Below are 27,290 nucleotides of genomic sequence, written 5' to 3' on the forward strand. Positions count from 1 at the left end.
CACCATCATTGTCCTTTCCACCACCACCCCATCATTGTTTTTTTCCACCACCTCCGTCATTGATTTTTCCCACCACCCCATCATTGCCCTTTCCACCACCTCTATCATTTCCTCCTTTCCACCACCACCATCATTGTCCTTTCCACCACTGCCATCATTTCATTCTCCTCACCACTGTTCTTTCCACCACTTCCATCATTGCTTTTTCGCCCCACCCCATCATTGCCTTTTCCACCACCTTCATCATTGCTTTCTCCCCTACTACCCCATCATTGCCCTTTCCACCACCTCCATCACAGCCTTCTCCTCCACCACCCCCATCATTGCCTCCTTCCTCACCACTCCAATCATTTTCTTTTCCACTACAACCATCATTGCCTTCTCCCCCACCTCCATTATTGCCTTCTCCCCCAGCACTCCCATCATTGCCCATTCCACCACCTTCATCATTTCTTCCTTCCCCAACATTGCCCTTTCCACCACCACATCATTGTCCTTTCCACCACCTCCATCATTGCCTTCTTCTCCCACACCATCATTGCCCATTCCACCGCTTCCATCATTTCCTCCTCAACCACCACCCCCATCCTTACCCATTCCATCGCTTCCATCATTTCATTCTCCCCCACCATCCCCATCATTGCCTTTTCCATCAACCATTTATTGCCTTCTCCCCATCAGCCCCATCATTGCCCTCTTCTCCCCCTTCACACACACAGACACACACAGCACCATTTACCTCTCTGCACATTCCCCCTCAACGCTACTCATGCACACACACCACCTCTCACCTCTCCGCACAGAACAGATCGCTGCAGCTACTCTCTGCTGCTATTTTCTCTTGTAGGCAGTGGAGCTGCAGGGATTGCTCCCTGGCCAGATTGCCCTCATTATTAGAAACCCTGCAGGGGCCCCCTCCACCTTCGGGCCCGGGTGCAGCCGCACAGGCTGCACATGCAGTATGTCCACCAATAGCCAGACAGTATATTTCAGATTGGCATCATAGTGGCTCATTGGTTAGCTCGATAAGCTTTACGGTATTGGATTCATCATACATGACTTGGAAGAACAGCTGCAGAGTGTGACTGTTAACACATAACAGGGATTGTTTGGATACAAGTAATTGTAAAGTGTCATGAAAAGTGAGGAAATGATTATAAATTCAAAATAATGTGTAATGGCATATAGTATATTTCTGTAATGTGTGATCCTATACAGCGAATTTACTGTATTAAATGACCTTTCATAGACATATACATTATCAGTTTTCAGTGCACTACCGCTTACTTTTTACCTACAGTATATCTCACTGATGAATTCCATTTTCTCAATAGCTCTCTCATTTGTCAGCTAGATGAATGCTATCTCGTTTCAGGAGACCTTGACAACAAAGTAAATGGTTGCTGTACATATTCAAAGGATTTGATGAATGTAGTCAATTTAGGAATGTTCTTGGAAGTGATCAGCTTTTTATTCCGTATTTCAAGCTTGGGTGTAAGCATTAATGAATAAAGGGCACCGGTGTTGTAGTGCTGCCTAAGAACGTATTGCCTGATTGAGGTCGAATTAAGACTTTTATCGTCAAAAAGTCTTTGTTACATGCGCTCTATTGTTTGGGGGGCTTTCTGAGCTGCAGAAAGCATTTAAAAAGCATTAACAAGTATATTGAATGGAAAATCTCGCTTTTTACATGAAGGTAATTTCACAGGTGGTAAACCAGTGCCGAACATTTCTTCCAAGGACATCCAGTGTCTGGTTGCCAAAGCATGTAATGGCTGTAAACTCTGCATCACTGGAGAGATTTATAAGTGCTCGATTTTTATGAATCTACTTTTTCATAACAAACCTCCAACTACTTAAGCTTTATGTAAAGTGACAGCGGAAACTCGCCATGTGACACTTGTTGTGTAGTACTGTTAGCAGTTCTTTCTAAGCGATGGATGGGATTATATAGTACATTAGAAATATACAGTGAAAACGTTGTAGTACAGCACTAACAACACGGTCTTCTTTTTTTTTAGTTGGGATGACAGTAGTTCTGCTAGCAGTGGCCTTAGTGATACACTTGATAACCTCAGCAATGATGACCTGAATACGTCCTCTGTTGGTTCCTATTCCAATGCGTTTTCTCCAAGGAAAACCAATCATACACCGGTAAGTGCTGGCCATCATCTCATTTCCATTACACTTTTTCATAATCTGTGTGTTTATAAATATATTCAACAACAATTTCAAGTTGGTGGGCATTCGACACTTAGCACCACCTAAACTACTCAAATCCATCTAAACCAACAGTCCTTCTAAGGACTAATTCCGGAGTATATAGGTTCCGGTGTTAGGTAGGCAGGGTAGTGTGCATCGCTCTGTACACATCAGTGCAAGGCCTGCAGGCACTGTATGTGTGTATATAGATAATTGCATACATCAAGAGGGTCCATTCCCTTCCTGTGTTCTGGTGCTGCTACTACCTGTATGATATATTTTCCCTATATAGCTAGCCCCAGGTGTAATTGGAATACAGGCCGCACATTTTTTGGTGTGGTATCTCCGTGCAGCTCATATCTGTGTGTGTTCAAAGTTTGGCCAGTTTACGGTGGTTCTCTTTTTTTGTCTTGGGTGTCACTGTACTTATATACAGCAGTAATTACTCCTCCCCCAAAAAAGAAAAAAAAACACATTTGTCGTAGTGGTATCTCCATGGCAGCTCATATCTGTGCATGCTCAAAGTTTGGCCAGTTTACGGCGGTTTTCTTTTTTTGTCCTGGCTGTCATTGTACTTACATACAGCAGTATTTAGCAAAAAATAAAAAAAACAGCCCACACATTTGTCGTAGTGGTATCTCCATGCAGCTCATATCTGTACATGCTCAAAGTTTGGCCAGTTTAGGCCGGTTCTCCTGTTTTTGTCCTGGGTGTCATAGCATTTTTCGTAGTGGTGTCTCCGTGGTGGTTCATATCTGTGTGTGCTCAAAGTTTGGCCAGTTTACGGCAGTTTTCTATTTTTTGTCCTGGGTGAAACTGTACTTATATACAGCACTATTTAGCCAAAAAAACAAAAAAAAACATTTGTCATAGTGGTATCTCCGTACCAGCTGATATCTGTGCGTGCTCAAAGTTTGGCCAGTTTAGGCCGGTTTTCCTTTTTTTGTCCTGGGTGTCACAGTACTGATATACAGCACTAGTTAGCCCAAAAATAATAAAAAAACAGGGCACACATTTGTGGTAGTGGTATTGCCGTGCCACTAGAAGCAACACACTGTCTATTTGGGGTTTTGGCAGGGGTTTAAGCCTACTATGGGTTTTTGTATCTTGATGATTGCATTTTTGCAGTTTTAGATGTTTTTAATGCTTTCCTAGTGTGTTGGGGTTACAATAAAGTATTTTTGATATTATCATTTGGTGATCCCTGATATGTACATGCTCCTTTTTCTTCTCTCCTTCCTGTCCACTAAAAGCGGGGCAAGATGATATTCCATGTAGCGATGCACAAATCTTTGAGCAGCCACGGTCACAAAAGGTGGACGATGATGAGACACAATTGCCAGAAAGTCAGGAGGAGGACCAGGGTGGGGAAGTGGAAGATGAGGTGGTGGATGATGTAGTAACAGACCCAACCTGGCAGTAGGACATGCAGAGAGAGGACAGCAGCACACAGGGGGAGGTAGGCATTGCATCACTTCAGGCAGGAAGAAGCAGTGTGGTGGCTGCAGACAGAAGGTGTGCAACCTTTCCTCTTAACACTAACCTGAGGGAAGTTGCCAGTCCAACTGTTAGGTCTTCCCGAGTCATGTTATTTTTAAAGACTCTGCCGATAAATCCAATCAGGCCATTTGCAACACCTGTCATGCCAGCATCAGCAGGGGTAGCGAAACTAACAGCCTTACCACCACCAGCATGATCAGGCATATGGCAGCAAAGCACCTGACTTTGTGGGCCCAACCCCAGGCACCAAGAAGTGTCTGCGGTTGACACCACTGCTTCTTCCACTGTTGTCCATGCAAGCCAATCCCCTGTCCACGGTGCATGCGAAGATGCCTCCTGCCCTGCACCTGCTGTTGCCCACAGTCAAATAGCACCAACATTAAGCACGTGCACGTCCTTGTCCCAGTGCAGTCTTCAGTTGTCCATACCCCAGTTATTGGAACGTAAGCGTAAATACGCAGCCAATGCCCCACTGGTCACAGTACTCAATTCTCATATTTCTCATCTGCTTGCGGTCAAAATGTTGCCTTTTAGGCTCATGGAGATGAAAGCTTTCCTCAACATGATGGCGGCGGCCGTCCCAAGGTACTTTGTCCCTAGCCGCCACTATTTCTCCCCGTGTGCCGTCCCGGCATTACACTAGCACGTGTCCCACAACATTACCCATACCCTCAACAATGCAGTTACTGGGAAAGTACACCTAACCACAGACACGTGGACAAGTGCTTGTGGCCAGGGACGGTACATCTCGCTGATGGCACACTGGGTTAACATAGTGGAAGTTGGGACCCAGACAGACCTTGGGATGGAACACGTCCTCCCGATGCCAAGGATTGCGGGCCCTACGTCAATCAGGGTTGCCTCCACTGTGTACAGCTCCTGCACCTCCTCCTCAGCCTCCACATCAGAAATGAGCACGTCAGTCACAAGCTGGAAGCACTGCAGCACTGCCAAAGCAATGTGGCAACAGGCTGTGCTCAAGCTAATTTGCTTAGGTGACAAACCGCACAATGCTGAAGAGTTGTTGACATCTCCGAAAGAGCAGGCAGATATGTGGCTGACACCGCTAAATCTCCAGCCAGGCATGGTTGTGTGTGACAATGGCAGGAACCTGGTGGCTTTGAGGCGAGGCAAACTGACACACGTACCATGCCTGGCCCATGTGCTGAACCTCGTTATTCAACGTTTTCTTAAAAGCTATCCAGTGCTGCCGGATCTGCTGGTTAAAGTACACTGCCTGTGTGCACATTTTAGAAAGCCAGCTACAGCTTCAGCCGCCCTTGCCGTGCTTCAGCAGCGATTGCAGATTTTGGCTCACCGACTGGTGTGTAATGTCCCCACGCGTTGAAACTTTACACTGCATATGTTAGAAAGGATTTGTGAGCCGAAGCGGGCAGTTGTTGATTACCAGCATCAACAATGCCGTCATTTTTCAGGTTTGACTCCACACATAAGACCTCAGGAGTGGACATGGATGTCAGACATATGTAGCATTCTCCAAAACTTTGAGGAGTCCACCAAGATGGTGAGCGGCAATGATGCCATAATTAGCATCACCATCCCGCTCATCTGCATTCTGAAAAGCTCTCTGCTCACAATGAAATAGGAGGCATTGCAGGCAGAGCACGAGGACATGGATCAATGAACCATACAGGGTGATTACACACAGCCCAGTCTCATGTCATGCCAACGTGGATTGGTTGACAATGAGAAAGAGGAGGAGGAAGAACAGGAGCTACTTTCATGCGCTATAGACGGGACTACAACCACAACTGTCAAGCTATCTGTTCAGCGTGGATGGCCTGAGGACAGGGAAGAAGAGGAAGAAGAGGAGGAGGTGGACACCTTGGTCAGTTGTCCTGTTGGTGAGGACACGGAAGGCTTGTCTGTTACCAGTCTGTCAGGCATGGCTTCAATTTCTTCTTCCAGAGTCAGACAGCTGTGCCAAAATGTGCAGTACCATAGGGCCATTTTTGCAGAACTATTAAAAAAATCCCCTTTTCAAAACGCTGGCGGCAGAGATAACAGTTCATCGGCCATCCAAGCAGGAAAGGCGAGACAGACACAAGTCCACTCTAGCAGAGGCAGGGTAATATTGGCAAAGTTCTGGGACAGTTTTCTAAGACCCTCCCATCGCCCATGCACTGAGGCGCAGGGTAATCTCACAAAGAATGCAATCTTCTCTAAGATGCTGAGGGAGTACCTTGCTGACTGTACCAACATCCTCTGTGATTTCTCTGTGCATTTTAATTATTGGGTATCCAAGCTGGACTCGTGGCATGAGCTGGCTCTCTATGCCTTGGAGATCCTGGCCTGCCCTGCCACTAGCGTTTTGTCCGAGCGGGTTTTTAGTGCTGCTGGTGGCATTATCACAGATTCGCCTTTCTACATAAAATGCAGTCAGGCTGGCTCTTATAAAAATGAACAAGGGATGGATTGGGCCTGACTTCTCGACACCACCAAATGATGACAGTGAAGCATAAACTCAAATATAGTGTTTTTTTGGGAGGTGTATTCCCATGCACCTCTTCACAACCAAACATGGATATATGCTTCCTGATTTTGGCTATTTGGTGTCCTCCTCCTTCTGCTCCTCATCCTCACTGTCCACCACCACTTGAACAGCAGGGTGAACGTATTCAGCTATGCTCCGGCCACTCTATGTTTTGGCAAGGGTGTTATGATGCCCGTCACCAAAATACAAAAAATATGTACACCCCCAAGGGGAAATGTTTGCCAGCCCATACACTAAGTGTATAGGCATTCCAAGTCTATGAGACCCGCTGCTAGAAAATGGGCCTATTTTTAAATCAGGCCTAAGTCCACGTGTGATCATACACTCCACTAGATTAAAAGGGTTTACGTGTTCCGTGCAGCTACAGCCAGTGTCGACTTATTAACAAGGGTGGGTGGTTAGGCTGTGCGTAAAGGACTTGTTCTGAAAAAGGTTGAGGTGTACTCCACAGGGGAAATGTTTACCAGCCCATACACTAAGTGTATAGGCATTCCAAGTCTAGGAGACCCGCTCCTAGAAGTTGGGCCTATTTTTTAATCAGGCCTTCCTCCACGTCTGATCATCCACTGCCACTAGATCAAAAGGATTTACGTGTTCCATGCAGCTACAGCCAGTGTCGCATTATTAATGAGGGTGGGTGGCTAGGCTGTGCGTAAAAGACTTGTTCTGAAAAAGGTTGAGGTGTACCCCACAGGAGAAGTGTTTGCCAGCCCATACACTAAGTGTATGGGCATTCCAAGTCTAGGAGACCCGCTCCTTTTTAATGGGACATTTTTTGTTAAGAGAACCTCCTCCCTGTTTCTTCCAAGGGGGGATTAGAGTTATTGGCATGCATATCACTTTGTAGCAGGGCAAGCTTGCAGTCAATGCATGAGAAAACAGAATGGGAGTACAAAATAAATAATGTGAAGTGGATTTTCCTGGGCCCATCCAGTACCTGGGTTCAAAGGCTTATTGGGGTGCATATGACTTGGTAGAAGGGCAGGCCTTGCATTCAATGCAACATTTTTTATGGAAGCCCTCCTGTACATCTCGTGAAAGGGGTATTGGGTTGTGTCATGATTCTTGGCTGCCCATCCACTCGCTGCATAGGCTATTACAGTTTAGGAGACCCACTGTTTAATAATGGCCCTTTAAGCAGATTAATGCTGCCTGATGCCCCTGTAAAAATAGGCTCTGTCACTTTAAGTGTCCCTCCTTCATAAATGAAACAAGATATGTCTGCTTATGTGTCACACACCACATGGCCAGCTAGGGTTGTTAAATGTTACAATGACATTTCCCAGTGAATGCATTTGTTTTGGTTGAAAGCAATGTTAAAGTTCAAAAATGCTTTGTGTGAACATAGCTCAAGTGGTGGAGGAACATTTTGGTCTGGGGTTATTTATTTTGCCTTATATACAAGTCGTTAACGTGGAAAGGATGTACCGTAACATATTTCCCAGCAAAATCTGTTTTGGTTTTGTTTTGATATGTTTTTTGGTGCATCGGTAAAAATGTCATGAAACTCTAGCAACATTGTTTAAAGCTGTGAACTAGGAGTCAGGAATGCTTCCAGGGGCGATCCCCATGATGTCCCTGTGTCATTTGATCAGTGTTTCCATCATTTTCAGAAGTTTTAAGACCTTAAAAGGACCCCCGGGGGAAATTGCGGTAAAAATGCTCAGGTCACCCGTAGTCTTACATTGGGCTCTTTGTGCTGTCTGAGTACCCGAGTTTTCCAATTTGCTCAACCCGAACAACGAGCACCCAAGCATTTTAGTGCTCGCCCATCACTAGTATCAGTCTTTCTACTGTCAGAAATGCTACTCCAGCCGCTATCTGCAGTGGCATTTTTGGCAAAGGTCACAGAGGCATGTACCACTAATAAGATGTGCCAAATACATTACATGTTGCGCCCCCTTAATGACTTTGTCACATCGTACTCCAGCGAGCCTTTTATTAAGACTGGCATGTGGAAAGCTAATCTTAACGAATCAGCCACTATGATGTTATTGTTTTTTGGCAGCTCAATTATGGATGTTTACCGGACACATACGTGTTTACTATACTAGACTTATTAAAGTTTGCACTGTCTAAAAATGATAAATATGTCCCATTGTATAGTAATAAGTGTGTGTGGTATCTTAATTTTTGCTAGATATTGAACCAATTTTAAATCATCATAGAACCCTATCATTTACATTTTTTATTATATATATGATATAGGCTTGAAAGTGCTGCTGATCGTGGAGGGTTGTATCACGAGTTCATCATTCATTAATATCAGCATTGCTATGAAGTGCTAAACTCCTACTGGCACACGAGCACAATGCAGTGTACAAGCTCAGTTTAAACTCTATGGGACCGCACTCCCCTCTATGAGTTAGGTGTATGTGTATCACCCGGAGCAGGGTACTCAGGTCGCTGGGCAGCGTTGGATTCAGGGGGGATTCAGGGGGTCACAGGGGGTGGCAAACCATGCCCAGTACCTGTGCTCCATGGACAGTTAAATGGGGGTTTAAAAATAAAAGAAAAAGAAAAGAAAAGAGTTTGTGATGCCAGTTGGAGTGTTCCACTGTAAGATAGCCAGCACTGCGGATGATCCCTAGGGGGGTAGATGGTGATAGCAGTGCAGGTGTTTAACCCCCTCCAACTAGGGCTGGCCACCAGAGATAATGATGGAAGTAGATAGAACGGAGTAACAAGGCAGGAGACAAGGAAAGTCACTTTATCATTTACTGAAGTCCAGATGCAGTTTGGAGGATAAAATACAACTCTCTCACCAGATTTACTGTCTGCTCTGCTTGATAGGAGTTATCGCTCTCTCTGCTGGGGTTCATTGTAAACTTCCTGCTGTTCAGGGACAAAGCTTTCCCAGAGTCTGAAACTTCCAGTACTACCAGTACTCACAGTGTTTTCTGCCCCGGCAACATGCAGCTTGAACCCTATGTGAAGCACATGCTCGTTCTGGCATGATCCCTCACTGATTCTCTGTTGCTGTAGTTTTTCCTGGGAGAAAACACTCCACTGCTAGTTGTGCAAACCACGCAGTCTCTCAGCTTGCCATCCGACTCTAGAAGCATACATGGCCTAGGGGTTGATTCCTTGATTCCTCTCAGCATGGTTCCTGGAGAGAGCACGTGTTACTGCTCCAAGTTCATTCTCCATTTTCCTCACCGTTTTCTTCACAGAACAACAACTAAACTCCTCCCCTCCCAGTTAGGGTACGTCTTCCAAGCTCTAAGCTTCAGGCAAGTAAGGGAGTTGGGTAAAATTGTGTGTGTGAAGTTGTCTCAGCAGAGAAAGCATAACTCCCATCATTTACAAAACACATATAAAGTAGTACATATTTGACCATTTTGTGGTGGCAAAGACACAGGGCGCCACATATGAACACGTTGACATACTATTGAGCCCACACCGTGTCTGCTCTTCTTGAATAGAACCTCAGTTGCGTGATCACTCTTAGTTTCACAGGCAAAAACTTTTTTAGAAACCTAAAGGGACACATCAGGAAAATGTATATATTCTGGTTGTAAAAGGGGCTCTCCAGTGAAGATAAAGCCTTACTTCTTCATAGGATAGGTGATAGCTTATAGATTGGTGAGGAAAAACACTTTTATCCCCATGAGAATGGAACTGCAGTGCACATGCCCAAACACTGATCCATTCCTTCTCTATGGGGATGCTGAAATAAAACAAGCGGAGTTCTCGGCAGCCTCATAGGGAATGAATGCGGTGGTATTTTGGCATGTTCATTACTACTCCATTCTAACTAGGATAAAGGTGCCCCATTCTGCCAAATGTTGCGCTGCCCAGTGGATGGACTATTCCCTGCAGAGAGATGATAACTTATCTTCACTGGACAACCCATTTAAGACCAAAAGATCCCACGGTAGGCAAACCCCTCTCGCATGCACTACCCCTACACTAGGAATAAAACACTCTTCACATTTTGCTTAAAGTGTTACATTAAAAAGGTTGATTCCATTCCTTGCAAGATTGCACCTTGAAAGTAGTCTCTAATGTGAGAATAATTATTTTTGAGCTTTATTTTAGTTTTGGATATTTTATATATATTTTATGTTTTTATTGTAAGTGAAAATATGTAATTCTGTTTAGGAACTTTACAGCCCTCCAATAACATTTTGTATAATGCTGAACCTATAAACAGACTGGAAATAGTGCCATCTGCTGGCCATATAGGTTCACATACAGTGTCATACAGGGTTATTCCTGAAAAGTCAAATGACCACTAGTTTTATTCATTATTAGAGTTGAGCGATACCGTCCGATACTTCAAAGTATCGTATCGGATGGTATCGGCCGATCTTTAAAAAAAGTATCGGTATCGCCGATTCCGATACCGGAAGTCCCATTCAAGTCTATGGGACTTCCGGTATCGGAATAAGAAAAACCCTTTCCTGCCCTTGTACAGCCTCTCTGGGGTCTGTACGGGCCTTTCGGGGGGCTGTGCCGGCCTGCCAGGGGGTCTGTGCAGGCTCCGGTGGTCTGTGCCGGCCTGCCGGTGGTCTGTGCAGGCTCCGGGGGGCTGTGCCGGCCTGCCGGGGGGCTGTGCCGGCCTGCCGGGGGGCTGTGCAGGCTCCGGGGGGCTGTGCCGGCCTGCCGGGGGGCTGTGCCGGCCTGCCGGGGGGCTGTGCAGGCTCCGGGGGGCTGTGCCGGCCTGCCGGGGGGCTGTGCCGGCCTGCCGGTGGTCTGTGCAGGCTCCGGGGGTCTGTGCAGGCATCGTCCGATGGGACTACAAGTCCCATCGGGCGATGCCTGCTACCATGACAGTGATTGACACATTAGCCAATGATGGGACAGTAGTAGTCCCATCATCCGGCTAATGTGTTAAATGTAAAAAAAAAAAAAAAAAAAAAATTACATGCTACATACATACAACATGCATACTACATACATGCTACATTCATACTACATACTACATACATGCTACATTCATACTACATAAATACTACATGCAACATACATACTACATATATACTACATGCATGCTACATACATACTGCATGCTACATACATACCACATATATACTACATACATACTACATGCATGCTACATGCTACATACATAACACATATATACTACATGCATGCTACATACATACTACATGCTACATACTACATATATACTACATGCATGCTACATACTACATGCTACATACATACTACATGCATGCTACATACATACTACATACATACTACATATATACTACATGCATGCTACATACATACTACATGCTACATACTACATGCATGCTACATACATACTACATGCTACATACTACATATATACTACATGCATGCTACATACATACTACATACATACTACATATATACTACATGCATGCTACATACTACATGCTACATACATACTACATATATACTACATTCATACTACATACTACATATATACTACATACATACTACATACATACTACATACATACTACATGCATGCTACATACATACTACATGCATGCTACATACATACCACATACATACTACATGCTACATACATACCACATATATACTACATACATACAATACATTCATACAATACATACATAGACATACAGTACATATAACATAGAGTAACATACTTACCAATACTTGTCACATTGTTCCCCGAAGCCATTGTCTATTCCGGGATAAATATTAACATAACAAACCACAAAAATACTCACCCACGATCCGAAGCAGTCCACGAGTGTGTCCCACGACGATCTTGGGTAGAGAACTGCAGCATCAGATGATGCTGCCGTTCTCTACGGGCTGCAGGAATCCAATGACGGAAGGTAGGTATCCTTCCGCACTGTATTCCTCCGCCACTTAAAAAAAATTCCCACACAGCAATGGCATAAAGTGAGACTAGGGACTTTTTTTTTTTAAGTGGCGGAGGAATACAGTGCGGAAGGATACCTACCTTCCGTCATTGGATTCCTGCAGCCCGTAGAGAACGGCAGCATCATCTGATGCTGCAGTTCTCTACCCAAGATCGTCGTGGGACACACTCGTGGACTGCTTCGGATCGTGGGTGAGTATTTTTGTGGTTTGTTATGTTAATATTTATCCCGGAATAGACAATGGCTTCGGGGAACAATGTGACAAGTATTGGTAAGTATGTTACTCTATGTTATATGTACTGTATGTCTATGTATGTATTGTATGAATGTATTGTATGTATGTAGTATATATGTGGTATGTATGTAGCATGTAGTATGTATGTGGTATGTATGTAGCATGCATGTAGTATGTATGTAGCATGCATGTAGCATGCATGTAGCATGCATGTAGCATGCATGTAGTATGTATGTAGTATGTATGTAGCATGTATGTAGCATGCAGTATGTATGTAGTATGTATGTAGTATATATGTAGTATGTAGTATGTATGTAGCATGCATGTAGTATATATGTAGTATGTAGCATGTAGTATGTATGTAGCATGTAGTATATATGTAGCATGCAGCATGTATGTAGTATGTATGTAGTATATATGTAGTATGCATGTAGTATGTATGTAGTATGTATGTAGCATGCAGTATGTATGTAGCATGTATGTAGTATGTATGTAGTATATATGTAGTATGTATGTAGTATATATGTAGCATGTAGTATGTATGTAGCATGTAGCATGCATGTAGTATATATGTAGTATGTATGTAGCATGCAGTATGTATGTAGCATGTATGTAGTATGTATGTAGTATATATGTAGTATGTATGTAGCATGCATGTAGTATGTATGTAGCATGTAGTATGTATGTAGCATGCATGTAGTATGTATGTAGCATGTATGTAGTATGTATGTAGTATATATGTAGTATGTATGTAGCATGTAGTATGTATGTAGCATGCATGTAGTATGTATGTAGTATTTTTTTTTTTTTTTTTTTTTAACATTTAACACATTAGCCGGATGATGGGACTACTACTGTCCCATCATTGGCTAATGTGTCAATCACTGTCATGGTAGCAGGCATCGCCCGATGGGACTTGTAGTCCCATCGGACGATGCTTGCACAGACCCACGGACATCAGCACAGCCCCCCGGCAGGCCGGCACAGCCCCCCGGCAGGCCGGTACAGACCCCCACAGGGTGCACAGACCACCGGCAGGCCGGCACAGCCCCCCGGCAGGCCGGTACAGACCCCGGGCAGTCCACACAGCCCCCCGGCAGGCCGGCACAGCCCCCCGGCAGGCCGGTACAGACCCCGGGCAGTCCACACAGCCCCCCGGCAGGCCGGCACAGCCCCCCGGCAGGCCGGCAGAGACCCCCGGAAGGCCCGAAATGACGGCGCATCATGATGCACACACACCGCGCATCATGATGACGTCAGGCCGTCAATCAACTGAACTTCCGATTCCGATGCCGAATTCCGATATTGAAAAAATATCGGAAGTCGGTATCGGAATTCCGATACAGCAAGTATCGGCCGATACCCGATACTTGCGGTATCGGAATGCTCAACACTATTCATTATACAAATATAGAAAAAATGGTGTTGATCGCAAATTGATATTTGAGAGCGTGCCATACAAGCACCAGTTTAAGACAGGGGTGGCAAGTTGTTTTTTATTAACGGTATAACAAATCCACATCTCTGTACCTAATACTTAACTATAGATTTGTTCTATGTGCTGCAGCTGAAGACAGAAGCTGAGAAGACTTGGTGCAATGATGAGATGAAGAAACAAGACGATGAATATGATTTTAGCATGGAGAGTGGCAAATGGAAAGGGCTTTCATCCGGGCTATCTGACGACTCAGAAAAAGGAGGACAAAAGTCTCTATCTATCTCTCAGACTGGGTCATGGAGGCGAGGAATGACTGCCCAAATAGGAACGACATCATCTAGGCACAAATCCGGAAGCAGCTCACTAAAAACTCCAGGTGTGAAAAATAATCAATTTTTCTTGCTCTTTTAGATTTAATTCTTTTTTAAATACCTTAACGTATTTTTCTAATATTCCTCTTTTATGAATGTATTCATCATTTTCGACTAGGAAAAACAGATGATGTAAAAGCTTCTGAAAAAGTGAAAGCACCACTTAAAGGTGGCCCTTTGCAGCGCTCCCCCTCAGATGCAGGAAAAAGCAGCGGGGATGAAGGTAAAAAGCCACCTTCTGGAATTGCACGACCAACAGCCACTGGCTCATTTGGCTTTAAGAAAGCTGGAGTTGGCTCACCCACAGTAACTGGAAGTGGGGTTACTGTGACTAGTGGATCAGCGACACTTGGGAAAATGCCCAAGTCATCGGGAATTGGAGGTAAAGGTGCTGGCAGGAAGACAAGTTTTGATGGGTCAAATCAAGATGATGGCGTGTTGCTGGTCAACTCTAAAGCCACTCTGCAGTATCGAAGTTTGCCACGTCCTTCGAAGTCCAGTACTAGTGGTATTGCAGGACGGGGAGGACACAGGTCAAGCACAAGTAGCATTGACTCAAATGTCAGCAGCAAATCAGCCGGTGCAACGGGGAGTAAACTACGAGAGCCTTCAAAAATCTCTGAACGCTCCAGTCCTGTCAATATCACTCAACCAGACAAGGATAAGGACAAAGTATCCGATTCAGAAAGTGTCTCTTTATCAAGTTCTCCTAAATCCAGCCCAACATCAGCCAGTGCCTGCGGTACTCAAGGTCTGAGGCAGCCGGGATCAAAATATCCTGATATTGCTTCTCCTACATTCCGAAGGTGAGACCGTGTGTATCGCTGACTCTCTGTTCCATCACCATTTGTCAGTGCTGATTTTACTTAGGTTTGCTGGTAACGCTATGACATTGGGACTTGTATGAAGTTTTCTGGGACACAGAAAAGATTTCAGTGTGTCAGGAAATAGCACAATAATTTCAACTAGGTTTACATTTTCATCAGGGGCTCTGGTACATTAAATTGTAAGTTGTCATAAATTCAGGAAACCATAACAGAACATGCAATGCTTTTTTTCTGATAAAGTCATAGACAACATGAAGACTGTTCTGCAGCCTGCCCTTAGTAAAAAGGTGTTGTTCACTACTTTTAATTACATTAAAATAAGCCCATGGTGGTCGTAATGTAAAAAACAACCTATATTGAGAGAGTTAGGAGACTGTTTTTTCTGGCCTACTAGCCCCCCTCTGGAAGAGTAAGCAGTCCAGTAGATGAGTATGTGGGTTTTTACACTAGGACAGCCATGGGCACAGTATTAAAGAAATAGAATTTGGTAGACAACCTATTTATGGTTTCAACAAATTTATGAACAGTTCTACATCCATTAATATGATGTGAATAATGATTTTGTAGGCTAAATTTGCTACAATTCTAGCCCAATTCTGGCAGCAAAACCTGTCCTCCTTGACGTGCAACATATTATTTGAGGGCCTCATGCAACATGGTCTCGCTAATGGGATGGGCTTTAGTGTGAAGAGGACGACGGCCTAGCATGAGACATTGGGTGCCAAAAATGCACCAGAATTGTGGCACACATTTCTGGCATAAAGTAAGCCCACTAAGAAATAGTGTTATAAGAAACCTGTCTTCTGATTCATGCTACACAAACCATGGACAGCATGAATGAGGGCCTAGTGGTGTGATTGTAGCCAGGTATATTTGCCTCTCAAACACTTCTGCATTTCAGAGACAATATATTTTAAATATAGCCGAAGACCAGACTAGTCCGGCTTCTCTCAGATGATTGACCATTCTATCTCATAGCCAAATACTTGTCCATCACTTCAATGGAAAAGGGCTGTAGGAGTATAGCCGGATTATGGACCCTAGCCGTATCTTCAAAGTATATGTTCTCTGAAATGTAGGAGGGTTTCAGAGAAAAACATTCCTGGCTGTGATCACACAGAAGTCTGATTTTTGCATCCCATGGTTCCCTTTAAGCATTAGGCCTAATGCACATGACAGAACACGCAGAATCTCTTCCATAATATAGACACATAATAATAATAATAATAATAATAATAAAAAGTATTTTTAGACATTGCTTCTTTCTTTAGAAACAATGGTCAATAAATGATCATGTCTGATGTAAATTATTTTATCACAACATTCATACTTTCAGAAAATGCGTAATTATGTATTGAAAAGTCCTATGCTGCAGAGAGGAGTCTCGGATAAATATATGTAATAAAATAACACATTTGTGATTAGATGCAGCAGTTATTGATACATCTCTAGTCTACTGCTGTAACCCCAGCTCTTAGAAAGTGATGCTGGCCACTTAATTTACATTCTGAACATGTGAACCAAAATGATGGAAAAGAAAAGGTTTCCTTATCTAGAGAGCAGGCGAAATGATGTATTTGGTGTGGGGAGCTGTCTCCCCCTTGTGGACAAAGTAGATATTTCACTTTTTTTCTTACATTTCTTCTTCAAGGAACAACTTTGTGTATTATCATAGTAATGGTCTATTTTCTTTTCACTAATAAGGTAATAAAAACATATTTTTATTTAATTTCTTTTATTGTCCATCATAAACACATCTTTTAGATCTGGCATTATATTTGTACAGCCACAGATCTAGTAGTGAGAAGCTTCGATATGAAAATGACATGTACAGTAGCCACTGTACAAATCCTTTATTCTGTATACAGCCATTTCTAGTTCTAGCGATCTCGGATAATCCTAGCACATAGGGAGTCATCACATAGGATCATGTGTCGTGCTACATAGATAGTAAGCATTGTGTGACCATGACTTATACTGAAAATTTCAATGTGAATTTTCTTAAGGGCTTTATTTGTCACAAGGCAAATTTAATGCATTATAATGAGTTGCTAACATAACCCTTGACATGCTGGAATGCAATTAGCATATACATCTCACGACTTAGTGTCGCAAAATCATTGTTTATTTAAAACCTGGTCATCTCACGCCACACATCTTGTGATATGTGGAGCTAAGAGAAAAAGTAAGGAATACCCCCTTTAAGAAGAGATAAGGAATTAACACACACAGGAATCAATTCTACACAGCTTTTAAGCCAGTATTCTGACCCAAGAAGCTTGAAAAGTCGAATCATTTTGGCACAACTTTTGGCCTTTGTTGGAGCTGGGGCATGGAGACAGCCGCTTATCAAATTCAGAACATTGACATTTGTGGCAAGGAGCAGACAGACATGCACACCGCTCATCCAGTGCTCCTGATTCATGATTTGGTGTGCACCTCTTCATGAAGCGTCTGACTGCACCATGCCCCCTCATCACAACCGGCGTGAACAATGCTGGCCTTGATGTATTGGGCCCATAGTATGTTAGAACAGTTGTAAAACTATTCAGTTCACAGTGTATAAGAATTAATATGAATGGGATATCTATAAATCTCATTTAACACTTTGTTAAATCTGTTTACAGCGTGTGGTTATTTCCTTCCTGTAATTCATTACATCCGCCATGTAGATTATTTCTAATGTTTTGAGTCAATCAAGCATGTTATTGCAGTTACTGAGATAGAGCAATGATCCATGTAGTCCATATATTATTTATGAGCTCCTGGTCATGAAAATTAAAAAACTGCGACATAATACTTTTCTGACATTTTCTATTGCTTTGCAGATTATTTGGCACAAAAGCAGGAAATAAGCCCTCTTCCCCTGTCAGCGTTGATGCTGTGAAGTCTGCTTCAGTCATGTCCAGCCCCAGCAGCACATCCCTGGCTAGACAAGGCAGTTTGGATTCTCCGTCATCGGGGACAGGTAGCATGGGAAGCGCAGGAGGACAAAGTGGAAGCAGCAGCCCTTTGTTCAGCAAACCCAATGAATTAACCCCTGATGTTATCAGCTTAGGACACTCCTTGGCCTCCAGCCCAGCTTCAGTTCATTCGTTTACATCTGGTGGTCAGGTGTGGACAACTAATTTGAGCAGTTCATCTGCTGGTAGTAAAGATACTCCTAGTTACCAATCTATGACAAGTCTTCATACCAGCTCAGAGTCCATAGATTTACCTCTCAGTCATCATGGATCATTATCTGGACTGACGACATGTACGCAAGAACTACAAAGCATGCTTATGCGGACTGGTAGTGTGAGATCAACCCTCTCAGAAAGGTGAGATGGTTTGTCAAGAATAACTAACAATTTTCTTTTTTTTAATTTCCGGTAAATTATGTAAAACCAACCTATTATGTACAGAGGTTGTGGCCATTCACATTGATCACTGTGCCCAGTGAGGCTAACAATTACATCTCCATAATTGAAACACACATACATGAGTACATTTATTGGGAGCTTGTCAGTATGATCAGGGCGGTGAAAAGTCATCAGCATTAGTCCACCAAGCATTTAATTGCATGTTTTTGCTTAAAGAATGCAGCAACATTTTAGTACGAAACATACCATCCTGAAATGACAGAATTAGTGCCTTGGACTAAGACTAAGTTCCTGTGAACTTTCTTGGTCAGCACTCGAATGCCAACATCATGGGAGCGTTTGGTATTTGCCAAGGCACCCGCGTTGTCATGTCTAAGCCTCCCGGGGGCTTGTAAATGCCACAGGGACCCAGGATGATGGGATTCAAGTGCTGACTGAGGTAGTTTTTGCTCATTTATACTTGTTACTGTTTAGTTCATAAGGAATTTTGCCCTCTAAAATTATTCTGCCATGTTTAGGGTTTGTTCATACTACGTTTTTCCTGGTGGTTAAAAACATCTGTTTTCCAAGCAGAAGATGCTTCAGGAATCGATTGTTGTCTCAACCATTTTCTGAGGATTTTCTTATTCAATTTCTGTAATGTTTTTATTGGTCCTTTCTTTGGAGGGGGAGATTTTCAGCCTTGTTTGATCCATTAATAACTGAATAAAATGCTATCATTTTTTTTTAATCAAAATCATTTTCAAAATGATCAGAAAATTGCCCAGGCATTTTTTTTTTTAGCCTTGATTGCTATTATGAAGTATGGATGGTCCTCCTGTCAGAAAAATTCTTTAGAATAGACATGTTACGTCTTGGTGTTTTTGGAAGTCCTTAGCATTTAAAAGATACGCAACACCCAAAAGCCTGAACATATGAACATCAAGCTGTTTTTCCATAGAAATAAGTAGGAAGACGCTTTTGAATATCTTGTGACCTTTTTTTCCCAGCTCAAAAAATGCCAGAAGAAAACGTAATTTGAACACAACCTTATGGTCTCTATGCTGTGGCCTAAATATAAAAATACCTAATGTAAAGTGAATAGGGCAGCATTTTAAGTGCATGCTAGGACACAATGGTGGAAAGTATAATAACCAAGAGTGAGCAACTGTAGGCTTTCTTCTTTTTATATTGTACACATTTTTAATAGCAATAACTTTTTTCTGTTAATATTTTTGTCTTATTTGTAGGGGTTATCTTTATCTTAACAGTTTGCAGCTTGACCGAAACACCCTGCCCAAAAAGGGACTGAGGTACAAATACTCCTTGAGCTTGACTGCTGCCTTGGTACACTTTGGGCGTCTCTTGCTTTCTGTCAGTCTATTTGGTTCCTCACTGTTTGGTGCTGATCAATTTCCCGTTCATTTGAAACATACTGCATATTTATTCAGAAAGAGTCCGTTCACATATAGCTTTTTGCTGTGGATTTTGAAACAGATCCGCTTCAAAATCCATGTAGAAAAAAAGTCAGTGTGACTGTACCCTAGCATACCGTCTAGGCTATGGTCACAGAAGCTTGGCTGAAGAATGGTAACTGACAGTAAGAATGAAGTTTTTGGGCCATGAAATTCTTTATTATAGAAATCAATGGCCAAGAAGCTTACTTGTCATGGTTCTGCAGTGCATCCTCATGGTACAGGACCAGGCGAGATAATGTGTCTTCAGTGTCTCAGAACAAACTCAAGGATCTAAGCTCAAAATCTTTGACCCATCTTTGACTCCTTGTTGGCTGCTTTTACTTTCGTTCCTATTGATCTCTGTATCTATTTCTCCAGTCTTTTGTATACAGCTTTATGTACTGCTTTAAATGTTGTCTGTAAATTAATGGTATATTATTATATATTTTACACATGGGAAAATGGTACAATTGCTCTATTACGGCAACCTACACTACTCTGCAAAGTAGTTCTGGTTGAGAAGCTAAGCATTTCCATTTCTATTGCTTACTGTGGCATATCATTTCTAGCTGTTTTTATGCACAGGTTTAATGGTGTGCAGATAAAATCAGTGAAATAATGGCCTCAAGCAACTAATTAATACTTAGAGGCTAACAAATACAGGAACATTCAGCTGCTACTTTTGGATGCATGAAAACAGCTGTTAATGGTTCCCTGTTTGGTGATGTTCTGCAGCAGAGCACACATTCCATTAGTAAAAACATTGACTTTCCTACCTAGACAAATAGGTGTTGTGAATGCTAATTAGATTTTGTTTTGTAGAGAATTTTTTATGTTTAGTATATTTAAGAATTGGGCATTATTTTCTAAACTGCATAGATTCCCTAGTCTTTAGTTAATAGACAGTTTGTGGCCATCGTTTCCAGGGCGATTGGCCATTATAGTGTTCTCTGGCCACTTGACGGGAGTGGGAGAACCGACTCTTACTTTACAATTGCAGTATGATGCACATATGAAGAAATGCAGATGCTGTCAGGTCATTCTCCTACTTCTATTAGCCGCCACAGACCACTGTTGCGGCCAATGGACTGGGTCTTGGGAATCGATCTCTTCCACTTTTATTAGTAAACATATTCATGTACTCCTTAGGCATATGCCTTCAAGTGCCTTTCAATATTTTGCACAGTATACAGATAAAATGGACATATTTGCACTGTCTTGTAATAGACTTAAACTTACTAATGAGGTAATTTATTAAGGTGCCTCTTTTTTTCAACTTCAACAATCCTTAAGGAGGTATTTTCAACTTAAAGCTTTGTGGTATTTGTACAGGATATGCCATAAATGTCTTATAGATGTAGTTTCCACAGCTGGGATTTACAAGAACAGGAGCTTGTTTCACATCAATGCGAGTGGAGGGTGATAGTACATGCATAGCTTTTCCTATTTACTTCTAAGGCATTTTTGTAAACAGCTGCTCAAGCATATGCTATGCAATTTTTAGAACTCCTTCTCTTAATTATGGTTTATGCATCAGGGACCACAGGCCGCCCCGAAGCAGAAACATGTTCCTCATCATACAGATAGACTATTTGTGCTTCGTGGTGGACTGTGTACAGGTGTTTTCTTGGTTTCTCTGGCTTAGAGCAGGAAGACAAGACTCTGCCTACAGTCCGGCCCTGGAGCAAGGGTGTATAATTAGCTGCAAAGTTCTAACACTGATTACACAAGAACCACAAGACGGATATCTTCACCCTGTCTGTAGTTTACTTAGCAAAATCCTGATGATAGGTTCGATTTAATGTTGCATCCTCTTAATCCAAAATAAATATTGTAAGGCTTTTTTTCACCACCAATACACCTTGCTCCCGCATGCATGATTACTACATACTTATACTCTTCAGTTATCTTCTATGGCATTCTGTCTGAAGAAGGTCTACTGTGGATTGAAATGATATTTGTTTTGGATTACATCATTAAAGAAATCCATAATTTAAGATTACATGGAGTACCAGCCCTTTTCTTCTTGATTTACACAGTGTTGTACCCCTCCCAAGCACCCGCCTATATTGAGTGACCTGTATCCGACACATAATTTAAAATTTTCAGCAAACTAAATACCTTCATGGTAGTCTATATCTTTAAGATTAGAGTTTCTAAATTGCTCATAAAACCAACCAAAATCGAATACATATTTTTTTTCTATTCCTCAGGTACACGCCATCATCCCGACAGCCCAGTCAAGAGGAAGGTAAAGAGTGGTTACGTTCTCATTCCACTGGGGGCCTCCAAGACACAGGCAGCCAATCGCCGCTTGTCTCCCCATCAGGCATGTCCTCCTCTACTAGTGGGAAATATCACTATTCCAATTTGGGTAAGAAATTATAGTAGATGAGGAATCAGCTGAGTTGTAAAACTTGATACCCCACCAAAACCCTACAAAGGAACCAGTCAGATACTTTTACCCTCCAAAATCATTTTTATAACTGGGTAGCCATTTAAAAGATAAATCGTTTTTGACCTCAAAGCAATGCTCCAGCAATGAGAAATCGCATTTTCAAGTTGTGTAAATATATATATATATATATATATATATATATATATATATATATATATGCATTGGGCGTCACGTGATAATGCACTTACAGCTTCTCAGCCTCATCCTGTACTTCCTGCTGTGTCTGTAAGGAGCCAAGGTGGTATCCATGGGCGAGCTGCTGCTTCTCCATACCCTGGACCCCACGTACAAACAGTGTCCTAGTCCATATAGGATATGCTGTGATGTTTGCTTTGCACCCGCTTGTAACTCGGTGGCCTCTGCTCCATCCACATCCTCAGTTCTAGGATCAGCCGCACACATCAGGGGATACCTGGTTCACTTAGACAAGTGCAACTTTACTGGATAGTTCAAGTATTGAGCACAGCACCCTCCAGTTTCATCAGCACAGTACATTTTAAGCTTTTGCTTTGATTCAGCTCAGACTATCTCTATGTTTGATCCTCTTGTCAGCCCCAGGGATTTCTCATCCAGCCCTACAGCATTCCCGATATCTGTTACATTTCTCCCGCGCGGTTCCCCTTCTGGCTTTCTCTGTATGGGAGAGATTAAAACACGCGTAGGCCCTGGAAATTACAGGAAGGTCTTCAGGAAATTTGGTATGACCTCATGCTACTAGAACAATATATGTCCTGAACATGACTCCTGCCTACTGCAGCTTCAAATTCAACTTGACACAACCCTAACACTTTCTCTTATTTTCTGTATTTAAATCAGGAAGTAATTCCCCTTTTTACTTAACCACCCACCCCCTATCTGGCTGGTCCCAAACATTTAACTGTATCCATCACTACTCCTTTCACTGTACACTAATAAGGCCTGCCACTTCCTAAGTACTACCCTATTTTCTATCCTGTCTTTACCCCCTCACCACAGTTGATAGCTAGATGCTCTATCTAAGACAAAGTGATTGCCAGTACATGAGTTGTGATATCAGTCTTTAATATACATGTATTGAAAAATGTTTGCCCACTGCTTTTTTATAACTGATCTTTATGTTATGCATATTGGAAAGTTTATTTTGCATAAACAGCTTATTTCAGGTTCCACCACAGAATTTCTTTTAGGTTCAAATAAGGAGTAGACGTGATCTTAATAAAAATTGAGTAACTCTGCAAATACTTTGCTCTGTTTACAGCATGTCTTAAATATCATTTTCATGCCCTGCCGTAATCACAATTCTGTGTGCTGCTATGCCAAGTTCTCCCTGTAATCCCTGCTGAGTGCACAGAACTTGCTCCAGTAAATTGCATTTTGGAGACTGTGGTCAGTACACCGGGTCCTGCACAACAACCTCCTGAAGGAAGCACTAACCATTTCAGAATGCTTGCAACACAATACAATATATTACAGGGCTCTACTAACATTTTTAAAGGGAACCTGTCACCGCTTTTCTGTCTTACCAGCTAAAAATATTATTTTATTCAGTATCAGCTATGCATTCCCTAAATACTTTAGTAACCAACTGACTCCCTATGTATCACTCATAAAAACCTTTTATACGCCTCCCGCAATGTATGCTGATAGGGTCCGTTCGGTCCGATGGGCGTGGCTTCAGATCACTCAAGCCACCCTTCTACTCGGCTTCTGCATGCAGTCCTTGATGTGGATGAGGCAGAACGCTGTGAGATATCGCGCCCGCGCAGTCAAATGGTTTCTTGCGCGTGCGCAGTATGCTTTGCAACTGCGGGCAAAGCCAAAAAGCAGAAGTGTGCACGTGTGAGAAACCATTTTTAGCTGGTAGGACAGAAAAGTGGTGACAGGTTCCCTTTAATGGTATAACTTGAGGTTTGTGGGCACCAAAGTAAAATCTACTGTATATACAAGGTTTCACCCACCTCACATGGGTTGTTTATAGTACTGGCCTTCTTATCGTATGTGCCAAAGGGACTTTTTTGCCCCACTTTACCCACCTAGTCTCCAGGGCCCTGGTGCAACCCCTACACCCACAATGTCACCAATCCACCTTGTTTAAAGGGAACCTATCATAGTTTTTTGCTACCCTATTTGAGAGAATCATCATGTAGGCCCAGGGATCCTGTTTCCAACTATTTGTCATTTACTGGGTTGCTTGCTGCAGTTTTGATGAGATCTGCCAGTTCTCTGAATGCTGCACACCACTGATTAACAGCTTTCTGCATACACTGCATAGGCAGAAAGCTATCAGAAGTTCAGTGAAATTCTATTAAGTTAATGAATATGGAAGACTAGATGGCAACAGGTTTATGAGTCCCCTAGTTATAATCTGCTGATAAAACTGGGATTTATGTCTGGAAACAAGGTCTCTGTCTCTACATCATGCTGCTCTTAGATTAGGTGACAATAACCTGGTGATGGATTTCCTCTAAATAGTAACCAGAAATCTGAATGTAGCTCTAACCTATGATATACAGTTGTGGCCAAAAGTATTGACACCCCTGCAATTCTGTCAGATAATACTCAGTTTCTTCCTGAAAATGAGTGCAAATACAAATTCTTTGGTATTATTATCTTCATTTAATTTGTCTTAAATGAAAAAACACAAAAGAGAACAAAGCAAAAAGCAAAACATTGATCATTTCACACAAAACTCCAAAAATGGGCCAGACAAAAGTATTGGAACCCTCAGCCTAATACTTGGTTGCACAACCTTTAGCCAAAATAACTGCGACCAACCGCTTCCGGTAACCATCAATGAGTTTCTTACAATGCTCTGCTGGAATTTTAGACCATTCTTCTTTGGCAAACTGGTCCAGGTCCCTGATATTTGAAGGGTGCCTTCTCCAAACTGCCATTTTTAGATCTCTCCACAGGTGTTCTATGGGATTCAGGTCTGGACTCATTGCTGGCCACCTTAGAAGTCTCTAGTGCTTTCTCTCAAACCATTTTCTAGTGCTTTTTGAAGTGTGTTTTGGGTCATTGTCCTGCTGGAAGACCCATGACCTCTGAGGGAGACCCAGCTTTCTCACACTGGGCCCTACATTATGCTGCAAAATTTGTTGGTAGTCTTCACACTTCATAATGCCATGCACATGGTCAAGCAGTCCAGTGCCAGAGGCAGCAAAAAAAACCCCAAAACATCAGGGAACCTCCGCCATGTTTGACGGTAGGGACCGTGTTCTTTTCTTTGAATGCCTCTTTTTTTCACCTGTAAACTCTATGTTGATGCCTTTGCCCAAAAAGCTCTACTTTTGTCTCATCTGACCAGAGAACATTCTTCCAAAACGTTTTAGGCTTTTTCAGGTAAGTTTTGGCAAACTCCAGCCTGGCTTTTTTATGTCTCGGGGTAAGAAGTGGGGTCTTCCTTGGTCTCCTACCATACAGTCCCTTTTCATTCAGACGCCGACGGATAGTACTGTTGTACCCTCGGACTGCAGGGCAGCTTGAACTTGTTTGGATGTTAGTCGAGGTTCTTTATCCAACATCCGCACAATTTTGCGTTGAAATCTCTTGTCAATTTTTCTTTTCCGTCCACATCTAGGGAGGTTAGTCAGAGTGCCATGGGCTTTAAACTTCTTGATGACACTGCGCACGGTAGACACAGGAACATTCAGGTCTTTGGAGATGGACTTGTAGCCTTGAGATTGCTCATGCTTCTTCACAATTTGGTTTCTCAAGTCCTCAAACAGTTCTTTGGTCTTCTTTCTTTTCTCCATGCTCAATGTGGTACACACAAGGACACAGGACAGAGGTTGAGTCAACTTGAATCCATGTCAACTGGCTGCAAGTGTGATTTATTTATTGCCAACACCTGTTAGGTGCCACAGATAAGTTACAGGTGCTGTTAATTACACAAATTAGAGAAGCATCACATGATTTTTCAAACAGTGCCAATACTTTTGTCCACCCTCTTTTTTATGTTTGGTGTGGAATTATATCCAATTTGGCTTTAGGACAATTCTTTTTGTGTTTTTTCATTTAAGACAAATTAAATGAAAATAATAATACCAAAGAATTTGTGTTTGCAATCATTTTCAAGAAGAAACTGAGTATTATCTGACAGAATTGCAGGGGTGTCAATACTTTTGGCCACAACTGTAGTTATGGTGACACTGTTTTTTTTACATTTTATTTGACAATCAGAAAGCGTTTATTTTGTCATGGATGTAGTTCTACACCGTCACTTCTCAAATTTTAAGATAAATGTAGGTACATCAGCGGTCACCGCCAGACAAGTGCCCTGTAAACCTAATTCTACCTGCCGGCATCTCCGGCACATTTTCTGATCATAAATATGTCATCAATGCATGTAATAGATCCTTTATGTTCTCTGAAATTCTTTTTATTGCAGTAAGCCCCACCAATCTATCTCAGTTTTCAATTCCTGGACCAAACATGATGCGATCGAATAGCATTCCAGCACAAGATGCTTCCTTTGAATTATATGAAGACTCTCAGTTGGGAGGAAGTGCTACCTCATTAGAGGACAGGCCAAGAGCAATCAGTCACTCAGGTTCCTTCCGGGACAGCATGGAAGAAGGTAATTAAGTGGCTTCAATAATGTTTTAAAAAAATGTTCTCCAGAATTAAATAAAAAAAAGATTGTGTTTTTAGCAGAAATGGCACCATTCCTGTCCATGTGTTGCCTGGTACTGCTTCCCAACTCCATTTACTAATAGGACTAAGCAACAGTCCCTGGCACAACCTTTTTACTGAAGTGATGCGTCTTCTGGAGTCAAAGAAGAGAAGTTTCTCTAACCCCTATAAATACTGATTCTCTTTGTATTTCATGTGTAGCTTTTATAATGTATGTTATACTCCTAACACTGCCATTTGCCCGTTCACATGACTGATATTCTGCCATTGTGCCCGGTGCTTGTCTTGTGTAGCGTTTCAGCCTTTAAAGGCTTTTGAATGTTTGCATTGTGCAGGTCATGAAAATATAACTCGTCATTTCTTGTTTTTTTCCTCAGTACATGGATCATCATTGTCACTGGTTTCCAGCACATCATCTCTTTACTCCACTGTACGTATTATTCGCCTGCTGGGGATGAGTTAAAACATGTCTGAAAATGTAGCA

At 42.4% G+C, this 27,290-nt stretch overlaps 1 protein-coding gene across 13 annotated transcripts in view; it reads left to right on the top strand.

Annotated features, from left to right (window-relative positions):
* NAV3 (neuron navigator 3) overlaps window positions 1-27,290 on the top strand; it is a 1,131,823-nt gene that overhangs the window by 994,202 nt on the left and 110,331 nt on the right. For 12 of the 13 annotated variants that reach the window (XM_073541506.1, XM_073541497.1, XM_073541495.1 and 9 more), the window contains 8 exons: window positions 2,022-2,154; window positions 13,868-14,114; window positions 14,228-14,915; window positions 17,765-18,256; window positions 19,528-19,590; window positions 21,948-22,108; window positions 26,562-26,750; window positions 27,184-27,236. In XM_073541506.1, the coding sequence (XP_073397607.1) occupies window positions 2,022-2,154; window positions 13,868-14,114; window positions 14,228-14,915; window positions 17,765-18,256; window positions 19,528-19,590; window positions 21,948-22,108; window positions 26,562-26,750; window positions 27,184-27,236 (2,026 nt within the window). The remainder of the gene's footprint in view (window positions 1-2,021; window positions 2,155-13,867; window positions 14,115-14,227; window positions 14,916-17,764; window positions 18,257-19,527; window positions 19,591-21,947; window positions 22,109-26,561; window positions 26,751-27,183; window positions 27,237-27,290) is intronic. The other variant, XM_073541507.1, reaches the window with a different exon arrangement.

The sequence above is a fragment of the Dendrobates tinctorius genome, unplaced genomic scaffold, assembly GCF_039654945.1.
Source record: "Dendrobates tinctorius isolate UK_male_01 unplaced genomic scaffold, ASM3965494v1 ptg000122l, whole genome shotgun sequence".
NCBI classification, from domain to species: domain Eukaryota; kingdom Metazoa; phylum Chordata; class Amphibia; order Anura; family Dendrobatidae; genus Dendrobates; species Dendrobates tinctorius.